Here is a 12,507-nt window from a genome sequence, read left to right as displayed (position 1 = left end):
GTTTCCAAGGAGCACCTGGTAGATTCAAACTGCTGACCTTTTAGTTAGTAGCCATAGCTCTTAAGCACTACGTCACCGGTTTTCCTATTTGCTTTTGAGAAGCATATAATCTTTACCTAAATAAACAACTTATCTATCTCTTGTACAAAACCAGACTTTTCTTCATCATGTTTAAGTTTAACAAAGATGACTTAGGGAGCAAGGGCTTATATCTACTTATAAATTAAATTAGAAAAACCAAGTCAGATTGATAGGCTTAGATTCTATTGGCATGTATACCACAGTAGTAAATCACATAACCATGAGATGGTGGGAAGACTAATTTACAAACAGTATAGCAAATACTGGAAACCCTGGTGGCATACTGGTTAAGAGCTACAGCTGCTAACCAAAAGGTCAGCAGTTCATATCTACCAGGCGCTCCTTGGGAACTCTACAGGGCAGTTCTACTCTGTCCTATAGGGTCATAATGAGTCAGAATCAACTTGATGGCAACGGGTTTTTATAGCAAATACTGTTTGTCATTATGATTATTATTATTACACTTTAGGTGAAGGTTTACAGAGCTAGTTTGCTCATTAAACAATGAGTACACATCTTGTTTTATGACATGGGTTAACAACCCCACAACATGTCAACACTCTCCCTTCTCAACCTTGGGTTCCCTATTACCAGCTTTCCTGTCCCCTCCTGCCTTCTAGTCCTTGCCCCTGGGCTGGTGTGCCCCTTTAATCTTTAGTTTTATGGGCCTGTCTAATCTTTGGCTGAAAGGTGAATCTCAGGAGTGACTTTATTAGTGAGCTAAAAGGGTGTCTGGGGTCCACACTTTCAGTTTTTCCAGTCTCTGTCAGGCCAGTAAGTCTGACCTTTTTTTGAGTTAGAATTTTGTTCTCTGTTTTTTTCCAGTTCTGTCCAGGACCCTCTATTGTGATCCCTGTCAGAGCAGTCAGTGTGGTAGCTGGGCAACATCTAGTTGTACTGGACTCAGTCTGATGGAGGCTGTGGTAGCTGTGGTCCATTAGTACTATTTGTCATTTTTAAGGCGAAAGTTCCATTTTCAAAATAAACTTGCACCTGAATTCATCTTCAAGGTTTTTCCTATTAAGTATTACTTTATTTGGTTGTGGTGGCCTGAAGTGGCTCTAAAAATTGTACCTTTTTTAGTCATAAGATGCCAGTGCTGGACGAGTCTTTAGAGATCACCAAGTCCAATTGTGTTAAATTTTTTTTTGCTTTTTTTGGCTTCTTAAATCCTCTTCTCAAATAAATTTGGAAACCTAATATGTAAAACAGGAGGCCCTGGGTGGCCCAAGTGGTTAAGGGTTGGACTACTAACCAAAAGGTCAACAGTTCAAACTCACCCAGAAGGGCCTCAGAGGTAAGGCTTGGTTGGCCTTCTGCTTCCGAAAGGTCACACCCTGGAAAACCTTAAGGAGTAGTTGTCTTCTCAGCACATGGCGTCACCATGAGTGGGAATTACCCAACTGGCAATGAACAACAATATGTAAAGTACACAAAATCAGAGCTGCGCTGATGGGCAGATGCTAGTCTGTGCTGACTTTCCTTCCCGTGTCAAACGCCGAGAAGCCCTGTGCTAACCGAAAAGTCAGCGGTTCCAATCCACCAGCCGCTATGTGGGAGAAAGATGTGGCAGTCTGCTTCCGTAAGGGCAGTTCTACTCTGTTCTATAGGGCTGCTAGGCGTCGGAATCCACTGACAGCAATGGGCTGCGTCAAACGTTATCACTTCATTGTGTCCGTCTCCCCCAGGACATTGCCGATGCACCAGGGTTGGGGCCATGTAGATCTAGCTCAAGACTGGATCCACAGCACTTAGCCCAACACTCCAGGCCAGGGACTCGAGCCCAAAGCAGTGATCAACTCCCTCGCCCAGCCCAGAGTCATAAAGAAAGCCTCGCCCAAGCCAGTCTACCATTAAAGATGCCTGAAATACAAAACTAGCCGGTTCCTCAGAATCTCTATGTTCTGGGTTGGGAGTCTCGCGCTGTGCAGCGCGCTGAGGCCTTACTGATTTTGGTGGTCGGGGCTGCACGCATTGCAAGAGGACCCCAAAATGCTTCATTCACGGCCGTGCTTCTGTGACAGTCCCCGCCAGTCCCGCCCCAGAACGACAAGGCCCGGCTCTCCGAAGACCCAGCTGCCCAGCTGCCGGCCGACAGAGCAACGAGTACGGGCACAGCAAGGCACGCGACCTTTTTTCTTTTTACCTCCTCCAGCCCACCCCACAGTTGCGGGCTTCCACGCCGAGAGCAGGGAAGCACCTTCGCAAACCGAGGGGCGGAGAGGGCTCCTCCCGGTCTGCGCCCCATCGCTCCGCCCTCAAACCCCGCCCACACGGCTGCAGGCCCCGCCCTCCCCTTACCGGCGTCGGAGACCGAGGCGGGCGTGCACGCCAACCCGGTCGCCGCCCAGAGGTGCAGCCAGGCCACCGCCCGGACAGCCAAGGCACCTGCCGCCAGGATGCCCGAGGGCGGGCGCCGAGAGAGGCGCGCAGGGACGAAATGCGGACGGCGGAAGCACGCGTCTCACGCCCCTGCAGGCGCGCGATGCCACGGAGGTACTGGCCGGGACGGAGGCCTCAGGGGTCGCACCAGGCGGCAACCCCGAACCCCAGAAGTTCCGGCGCCGCGTGAGGCGGCAGGTCCGACCCCCTCATTCGCTTCCCTCGTCGCCCCGCCCTTCGCCGTCCGAGGCGGGGCGGGGCGACGAGCGGCGCAAGCGCAGTGACGTAGGCCCGGGCTGTTGCTGTGGAAACCACTGAGCCCGCCCCCGGGCGGGCAGTCTGGAAGCCCCCTCGAGGTGCTCACGCCCTGCACCTCCGCTTCCAGGGATTTGCGCTTTCGGGCCTCCTGCCGCGGAGTTCACCCCACAGTCACGTCGGCGGGGCCGTGGCCTTCGCCTCTTCCTGCACCGCCAAGCCCCGCCCGGCCCCAGTGCCGGGTTAAGCAGGGGCTCCTCGGTGCGCTGCAGTTTGGGGGGCAGGAAGCCCCTCGTGGTTTTAGACGCTGGCCTGCAGGAGATGCACTTTGTGTACCTCTCTCGGGGTAAGGAAGTCAACCTTGTGCTAGTGGGGCTCATGGAGGAAGAACGTCCCAGAATGGTTAAAGGACCGTGCACCCACAGAGGGTCTCCATTGGCGGAATCCTTACACTTCCAGGTGCTGTGGGGGATGCTTGCCAGGATTACGGTAGTCATTGGTCTTTGCGGAGAAAAATATGTTAGGAAGAGTAAATATGTTGTCTTTCTTCTTGAATTGAATCTGTAAGCAGGCCTAGAAAGCATCCAATAAAAAGACTCCAGTCCAGATTGGAAAATACCAGAATAGGCATATTATGAAGAAATATGGTGATAAATTTTGGGAGAAACACCTAAAAGAATTGAAACTGGCTTACTATGGGGAGACGAAGGGCAAGGAGAGTAGTTTCTTGTTATAAGCCTCAGAATTATTTCACATTTTAGACAAACTATAAGTATTACTTCCGTAAGAATAAAAATTAAAGAGTCTGTAGCAAAACAAAAAAAACCCTGCATTATTGAGTATCTATTGTATGTATATACCATTTGTGAGTACAGCCATTTGCTTAAGTGTCTAGAGTTTATATTGTTTCTGCTAGAAAGTTTATTAACAAACCAAATCTTAGTGAGGGGAACTGGGAGTAGTATTTGTTTAAAAAAAAAGGGGGGGGGGAGGGCATAGAGGTAGGTGGAATCATTGCATTAGATCAGAGCCCAAACCAAAAAACCAAACCGAGTGCCGTTGAGTCGATTCCAACTCATAGTGACCCTATAGGACAGAGTAGAGCTGCCCCATAGACTTTCCAAGGAGTGCCTGGTGGATTCGAACTGCCGACCCTTTGGTTAGCAGCCATAGCAGTTAACCACTATGCCACCAGCGTTTCTGAAAGAGAGCCCGGTATTTTGAAAAAGCAAATTTACTAAGTGAAAATTCCCACGTCCTGTGGTACATTTGAGGAGCCCTGGTGGTGCAGTGGAAACCCTGGTGGCATAGTGGTTTTTTTTTTTTTTTTGGTTGGTGGTTCAGTAGTTAAGTGCTTGGCTGCTAACCGAAAACTCAGTGGTTTGAACCCACCAGCCCTCTGCTGGAGAAAGATGTGGCAGTCTGCTTCCATAAAGATTTACAGCTTTGGAAATCCTGTAAGGCAGTTCCAGTCTGTCCTGGAGGGTCGCTATGAGTCAAAATCCATTTGGGGGCAACAGGTCAGGTTTATGGTAAATTTATGGATTCCCTGGGTGGTGCAGATACTTAATGCACTCTACTGCTAGCCAAAAGGTTAGAGGTTCGAGCCCACCCAGAGGCTCCTTGGAAGACGGGCCTGGCAATCTGCTTCCAAAAGATCGCAGCCTTGAAAACCCTATGGAGGAGCACAGTTGTTCTCTTCACACTTGGTGTCACTGTGAGTCTGAATCAACCTGATGGCAACTGAGAACAACAACGTGTACGTATAATGTGTCGATTGTAGTTCATGTGGTTCAGAGGTGTTAACTGAAAGGTTGGAGGTTCGAGCCCACCCAGTGGCCATCTACTTCTGAAAAATCAGCCGTTGAAAACCCTGTGCAGCATGGTTCTATTCTGACATACATGGGATCACCATGAGTTGGAACTGACTCCGTGGCAACTGGTACTGTTTTTTTAATGTATAAGACAAAGGGAGCCCTGGTCTTACTGTGGTTAAGAGCTACAGCTGCTAACCAAAAGATTGGCAGTTTGAATCTACCAGCTGCTCCTTGGAAACCCTGTGGAGCAGTTCAGCTCTGTCCTGTGGGGTCACTATGAGTCGGGACTGACTCACTGGCACCTAACATCATGAAACACTTGCTTTTATTGCATCAAGTTGATTACAACTCACAGGAACCCTGTAGGACAGAATAGGAACATAGGGCTTCCTAGTTTCTGGGAGCAGATCTCCAGGTCTTTTCTCCCGTGGAACTGCTGGTGGGTTCAAACTGCCGACTTTTCAGTTAGCAGTCGAGCACTTAACCATTGCACCAGCAGGACTCCTTGGATAAAATATTACACAGTCATATAAAAAATTGCGTTTTAGTAAAATATTCAACGACAATAATCACATAGACTGTTAAATTTAAAAGGCAGGAGATAGTATATATATATTTTTTAAATATCATAGTTTAAAAAAATAAAATTGTATGTCTAAATAAAAGACTAGAAGGAATTACGGCTGATTATTTTATGTCTCCTCTTCCCCTCCCCCCCAGCTTTCTACAATGGACTTAGGTGAATTAGGCGCATGTTATTTAAGTATTTTTTTTAATCAAGTTACTATAGTGATTCTCTAACAGAACTGAGTTAATTAAGATATAAACACCCTATGCCACTTCACCTTAAAGTTTCTTGACATTTACAGATCTTCCTGGGAATATCAGAGTCGCATCAAAAGCAGTCCCAGTAATGAAGTGTATTTTGGTGTTGAAGGTGGGGAAGGAAAGAGGGAATTGAAAGTATTAACCTGTAAAAGCTGTGCTGCTTCTGGGAACCGAAAAAGTAACCTATAGTGAGGCAAGTCAGCTGAAAGAAAAGCTGTGTGAACGTTATTGTCCCATATATGTAGAGGCCAGTTCCGAACCAGGTCTGCTTTTTTGATCAGGCTTATTGACTGTAAACATTAAGAGGAGGTACAGGTACGAGGTCTCATATTGATACGTCAAATTGAATGGTATGTATGGAGTGCCTGCTGTGTTCCAGGTATTGTGCTGGAATATGGTGGTGAACAACGGATATATTCCCTGCCTTCATGGGATTTATAGACTAGAACGGAAGACAGATGATTAAATAAGTAATTAAAAAAAAAACTTGGTAAATAAAATGATGGAGAAAAGACCAGGGAGACAGATCAAGTCTGGTGAACCTGTAAGGGCAGAATGTTTCAGGTGACCACTCACAGTACCTTGATGTAGAAGGTGCTTGGTACATACTTGCTAGTGGGTAAATAAAAAAGACCCTTTAGGTCAGTTTTTGGGGCCTACTCAGGGGTTCAGATACAGTCTTTGGTAAAAGTCCAGTACACTAAGATTTCCAAACTGCGTTGCATTCCCAGGCTCACTTGTGAACAAACCTACATCCCTCAGTGAACCAGAAACTCGTCGGCATCCAACAGACGGAGGATAACCCAGGCCAAACTAAAGTTTCAGGGCAGCCCTAGAAGTGTTGAGGCTTCGTAGTCAGAGCATGCATCTCTACAGATGGGTGAGAACCAGAACTGCAGGGAACAGAGTGGGGAGGGGCAGGGGGCCGTTTTATCCAACGCCTAGTTGAGCTGAAATTGAATTTTTTTTCCCTTTAGCAGGAAGTCATTATGTGACTAACACATTTTCATCAGATTTCCTCTGATTTCGTCTGAAGTGTATGTAGAAATGATGTGTACTGCCAAGAAATGTGGAATTAGATTCAAGCCCCCAGCTATTATCTTAATCTATGAGGGTGAAGTCAAGGGAAAAAGTCGCCAGCGTATTATGCCAGTTCGAAACTTTTCAAAGTTTTCAGGTATCCTGTGTTTCATCTTGCCTCCTATCTTAAATATTCTCTAAATCACTTAATAAAAACAATTGGAGTCTCATGCAATGAGGTAACATGTCCCTCAAATTAGACAGACCTAGGTTCATTTCACATCAGTACTTTACGAGAGACTAGATGTACGACCATTGCTAAATTGCCTACTCTCAATGAGCTTCAGTTCCTAGCCCTTGCAAGGCCCAGTTATTTTCTGCTTTGAATTTTTTGTCGCTACCATGTGTTTTCATTAATGGAAGCATGCTGAATCATTGAGTGATGCTGAATTTTTGGTAGGTAGTATGGAATTTTTTTTTTGCCCTCCAACAATCCTACCCTCCGAGTCTCGAGGACATACGTTATCCCGCTAATTCTACTCTGGATGCGCCCTAGGGTCTAGAGGGACATATGGTATCCCAGAGAAAAATTTTCAGTATTTCTCTTTCTTCTACCAAAAATGCACACACTTCATCCAACGCCCCGTAGAAACAGTAATTTGCAGCACACGCCCATTCTTTTTTGTTTCAGTAGTCGTGAAGGTCTCTGCCTGTGACAGGATGCACACTGTCAGTGAGAAAGCAGCTTCCCAATGAACCTGAGAGGTGGAAAAAGCAGATGGACAAACTATATCCCAGCAGTCACAAAAGGGCTAAATCTGTAAAAGAGCCTTGATAATTCTACCTTCTCAGGATTGTTGTGTGTGTTAAATGAGACGGCAGTATTTAATAATACTAATTTCTTTCTCCCCCTTCAATTTTTTTTATTTATAGGCTTCGTGTTTTATTAGTACCAGTACTACTCTCTAAAAGCTGTAACACCATTTTTTCTTGTCAGATATTTTCTCCAGTTGAAAGTGTTTAACATCTCCACAAAGTGATTTTAGCTTAAGGAAATCAAACACACATTCTTCCCTTCCCCCACCCAATTCAAAGCTCAATATAAAGGAATAATTCTGCAATATAATTTATTCTAACAAAGCCTTTTAACTACTGGGCTATAATGGCAGATAATGCCTTCAGGGTGCTGAGTCTTTGTTGTGTTTTGCAGTAGTTTGTGGTGCATCAGCAGTTTGTGGTGTACGTGGTGTTTGGAGTATATAGTTGTTTTTTCCTCCCTCCTAGACTGCAGCAGAGCCGCTGAGCAACTAAAGAATAATCCACGGCACAAGAGTTACCTGGAACAAGTGTCTCTGAGGCAGCTAGAGAAGTTATTCACTTTTTTACGAGGTTACTTGCAGGGGCAAAGTTTGGCGGAAATGATGGAACAAGTTCAACGGGAAAGAACCATTGATCCTGAGGAGGACCTGAACAAACTAGATGACAAGGAACTTGCTAAAAGGAAGAGCGTCATGGATGAACTTTTTGAGAAAAATCAGAAGAAGAAGGATGATCCGGACTTTGTTTATGACGTTGAAGTCGAGTTCCCACAGGATGAACAGCTGCAGTCCTGTGGCTGGGACACAGAGTCAGCCGACGAGTTCTGAGACGAAACGCTCCCAGAATTTATAGGGTTGGCAGAGACGCCGTGTGTTGACAGAGGACATAGGTTGGTTTAGCAAAATCTGTAAAGCATACTAAATGTATATGTTGGGTTGCCCATGTTACTTTTCCAAAACCAGGACATTTAGAGCATCTACTGTGTAGGTAGGTGCCTAGGGAGACAGGAAAAACGGTATAGGGATATGTCTTTAAAGAGCCTCCATCTAATGGGAAGGTAAGCCAAAAACTTGAGAAAAGCTAATTAACAATATCAGGCAGCAAAAAGATTAGAGCCAGGTGCCTGATAAAGACAGTTATGTGCCAAAGAGGGTCAGAGCCTAGATCACTACTGGATAGTCAGGGAAGACTTTGTCCTTTAGTGGGAGAGATGGGACTTGGCCTGGCCCTTGAAATGGTAGGATTGTGTAGGATTCCAGGTGAAAGAAACTGGAAGAGGGGGAGAGGGATGATGGTAAAGAAGCAGGACATTGAAAGTTTTATTTGTGGAACAGGAAGCAAATTACAGTTGACAAGATTGGAAGGCATATGTGGTTATCAGGGAATTAACCTGTGTGCATCATGTTTTTATAAGTGTTTAACTTATTTTATGTGTATTTACTCTGGAGTAGAGAGTGCTCCTGCAAAATGCCCTGCTGCCGCAAGTCCATGTCATTTGATGGGCAGCAGGGGACCTTCCCCATGAGGTATCAGGGATTATATTCTAAAGATATTCTGAAACCCTGAACCTCTTCCCATAAACAAGAGGCTTGTTTGTAAAATGAGAATTCCACCCGTGTTGTATATACAACCAGTACTGCCGGTTTAGACCTATTCATGAGTTGTTAAACCTTTACTTAACCAGGTTATCTGTACACAGATACATCTTTCTTCTTACTAGAATGTTATTTAATTGGTAGAAATCTGATGTTCTTTGCAAGTAAATTAATATTCAGTAAATGAAACTGTTAAAATAATTATTCACTCTTTCTACCTGTCCATCGCCATTCTCTTTACCATTAAAAGCCCTGTTAAAGGGACCATTCCTATAGTGATGTCACTAGGACTTAAGGTGGTCACATTTCAGGTATATATTTGCCAAACGTAGCAATTTTCAGAATTAGATCCTTCCATATCTACGTAGTACTCCATTGTATACATGTAGACTATTTTAAAAGTTGACTTTAGTTGTTTCTCCCTTTTACTATTACAAGCAATACTACAGCAGATATCTTTGTACATTCTTTGTTTTGCACACAGGCAAGAGTATCTATAGGATAAATGCCTAGAGGGGAATTACTGAATCAGGGTGTGTGCATTTTAAATTATAGTAGATACTGCTTAGTTGTCCTCCATGGAGATATATTCATTCATTCAGATCTGTATTTATTGAATACTACATGTTAAGCTGTACAGTTCTAGGGTCTAGGGACATAGCAGACCATGTTTACAGACTGGTTGAAGAGGAGAGACAATAAACATAAATATACGGAATAGGGTCAGGTGATAAGTGCTCTGAAGAAAAGGCAAGGTAAAAAAAATAATAATAGAGGAGGTGGGAGCCACTGTTTTAGATAGGGTGATCAGAGAAGGCGTCACCGAGGAGGTGACATTTGAAAAACAGCCTGAAGGAGGTGAAGGAAATATTGATATGCATTTCAGGGGTGTTGGGGAAAGGCAAGTGATAGGCTCTAGGGCTGGAGTGTGCTTGGTGTGTTTGAGGAAGAACAGGGAGGCCAGTGTGGCTCATACAGATTGAGCAAGGGAGAAGATGGTAGGAGATGAGGTTGGAGTGGATTTTGCCAATGCAAGTACTTAAACCTTGAAGGTTGTACCAACTTAAACTATCAGCAATACATGAGAGTACCTGTTTTTCCCATGTGTTCATTAGCAGAGGGTGTTATCAAAGGTGTTGATCTTTGCCAATCTTATAGTTTAAAAATGGTATCTCATAGTTTTGATTTGCACTTCTTTTATTATGGGTGAAACTGAGTAGCCAGTCCTGTCAAGTTTCATCTCTCATAGTTTTCACTGTAATATGTGCTAAGTAAGCATATAGTGGCCAACAACAACAAAAGGGGTCAATTTTATGGTATGTATTGAGGTATATAAGTTGTTCCTCAATAAAACTGTTTGAAGAAATAGAATAGGATCGATGTCTGCAGACCATTTGTTCTAAGAAGGAGCGAGAGGGGCCAAAGATATGTGTAAACACCTCCTCGAACCCACACAGAGTTGGAGATTGAAAAAGGTTGGAGGACAGAATTAATGCATTTATTCAATAAACACTTTTCCAGTATTTACTCCATGGAAGCTCCCCAGAAGCTCTGGAAAGGAATGGCTTTGAAGAAAGTGAAAGAACAGGAGAAGGCTGATTATGATGCCGGGGCAGATTGAGGTTTATGATTCCAGTATTCTCCTTAATGGATGAGCGAGAGTAATCTGATTAGAGTGAGACTGGGGAGGAAAGAGGGATTTAGGATGAAAAGGAGAGGTGTGCAGAAGGATCTTTGTGAAGGTGAGATTGGGTGTGCTCAAGATAGATGGGAAAAGTAGAATGTGAAATCAAACAAAAATCTAAAACTCCACGAAAGACACAAGGTAATTATGAGCCCAACAGACAGAAAGGGCCATGTAAATCAGAGACTACATCAGCCTGAGACCAGAAGAACTAGATGGTGCCCGGCTACAACCGATGACTACCCTGACAGGGAACACAGCAGAGAATCCCTAATAGAGCAGGAGAACAGTGGAATGCAGACCTCAAATTCTTATGAAAAGACCAGACATAATGGTCTAACTGAGACTAGAAGGACCCAAGAGGTCATGGTTCCCAGACCTTTTGTTAGCCCAAGACTGAAACCATTCCCAAAGCCGAATATTCAGACAAGTTGGACTGAACTATAAGATAGAAAATGATACCGGTGGGGAGTGAGCTGCTCGGCTCAAGTAAACACAGGAGACTATGTGGGCAGCTCCTGTCTAGAGGGGAAATGAGAAGGCAGAGGGAGACAGGAGCTGGCTGAATGGACATGGGAATACAGGGTGGAGAGAAGGAGTGTGCTGTTTCGTTAGGGGGAGAGCAACTAGGAGTACGTGGAATGGTGTGTATAAATTTTTATATGAGAGACTAACTTGATTTGTAAACTTTGACTTAAAGCACTATTAAAAAAATAAAATCACCTATATGAGACCAAACGGTCAACAGTTACTTTTAGAGCAAAGATATGAATGTAAGGGCACGGAAATGAGAACGTTAACTCGTCGTGAAGAATGTAACCGGTGTCACTGAATAACTTGTGTAGAAATTGTTGAATGGGAGCCTAAACTGCTGTGTAAACTTTCACCTAAAACACAGTATCATTTAAAAAAAAAAAAAACTAAAATCCGGGGATTACAAATTAAAAAGGCTCTCCTTTACTTCATCACCTCTCCTCCCAAAAACGAACTAACAAAAGTACTTCCCTTGGTCAGATTTACAAGAGAGTACTAATGGTTGAATTAACAGTCAACCTTCAAGCTCAAAAATTGTATGGCTACCAAGTCGTTCTATTTCATTCACCATTTCACACCAGACCCCTATGATATGGTAGAGGCCCAGTTTTGATTGGGTGTAACCCCTCCTACACAAGTCTCAACTCCAGAAGCAAATTCTGATTGGTTTAAATCAACCCCAGTGGTCTAATTTGTTAGAGATGGGCGCCTTACCCAGTTCTGGCCAAGGGAGATGTAAAGGGGGGTCTGCAAGGATTTATGCTAGCTCTGGACCTGGTTGTGTCTGGATGTGACACCTGGAAGTACTGTCGCCATTTTGTGACCAGCCTGAGGGTGACAACAGTCATTAGAGCAAAACAAAGTCACAGACATACTACACCTGGAACCTGCCCTACCTTTGGACATTTTGTTATATGAAATAATGAATTTACTCTTTGTTTAAACCAATATAAATCGGTGTTTTTCTGTTTCTAGCAGCTCAAAACCTCTTAACTGTTAACAAAGGAGCAAGCCTCTTCCATTTCTGAACCTAGTGGGGATCATCTCTATCTCAGAGACCTCTGGGAAGAGGTTGATACAGTGGACCCAGCAAAATGTAAGGGATAGAGGAAGGCCAGAGAGCTGGCAAGGGCAGCAGGAAGCAATGGACTTTGGAACCTAAGGCTGGATTGTGTCTTGTGGACCCAGAGGAAGCTGAATATAGTGGGAGGGGCTGAGTTAAAGTACCAGGAAAGGTCACACAGGGCCAATCTGGCAAGTTGTGGTAGGTCAGCTTGGAAAAAAACCTAAAGCAACTGAGTCAAAGAAGGAGAATGCCGAGCTAAGAGATCTCAGAAGCTTAATGAGTCGTGGTGGTGATGACAGCTAGCATCTGAACTTTCCAGACCAAGGCTGACAGGGAAGTTCATAAGATCAAGAAAGTTACGGAGTTTTGTAAAAATCACAGGGGTCTGGAGGAGCAATAGCACAGGTGTTGGAAAATCTTGAGAAC

The 12,507-nt window shown here is 44.4% G+C and overlaps 2 protein-coding genes across 3 annotated transcripts in view; one reads left to right on the top strand and one right to left on the bottom strand.

Moving 5' to 3' along the window:
- The window catches only part of PIGX (phosphatidylinositol glycan anchor biosynthesis class X), a 64,357-nt gene that overhangs the window by 24,848 nt on the left and 27,002 nt on the right, over window positions 1–12,507 (bottom strand). The window lies entirely within an intron of this gene.
- On the top strand, window positions 2,719–11,219 carry CEP19 (centrosomal protein 19). Of its 2 annotated transcripts, none has more exons than XM_064268445.1 (3): window positions 2,719–3,064; window positions 6,095–6,540; window positions 7,668–11,219. In XM_064268445.1, the coding sequence occupies exons 2-3, from the start codon at window positions 6,411–6,413 to the stop codon at window positions 8,027–8,029; spliced, it is 492 nt and encodes a 163-aa protein (XP_064124515.1). In that variant the 5' UTR covers window positions 2,719–3,064; window positions 6,095–6,410; the 3' UTR covers window positions 8,030–11,219. The 2 variants fall into 2 exon arrangements, with proteins under 2 accessions (XP_064124515.1, XP_064124570.1); XM_064268500.1 differs by having other exon boundaries at window positions 2,719–4,477.

The sequence above is a fragment of the Loxodonta africana genome, chromosome 1 (assembly GCF_030014295.1).
Source record: "Loxodonta africana isolate mLoxAfr1 chromosome 1, mLoxAfr1.hap2, whole genome shotgun sequence".
Lineage (NCBI taxonomy): Eukaryota > Metazoa > Chordata > Mammalia > Proboscidea > Elephantidae > Loxodonta > Loxodonta africana.
This window is presented reverse-complemented; position numbering and strand designations above follow the sequence as displayed.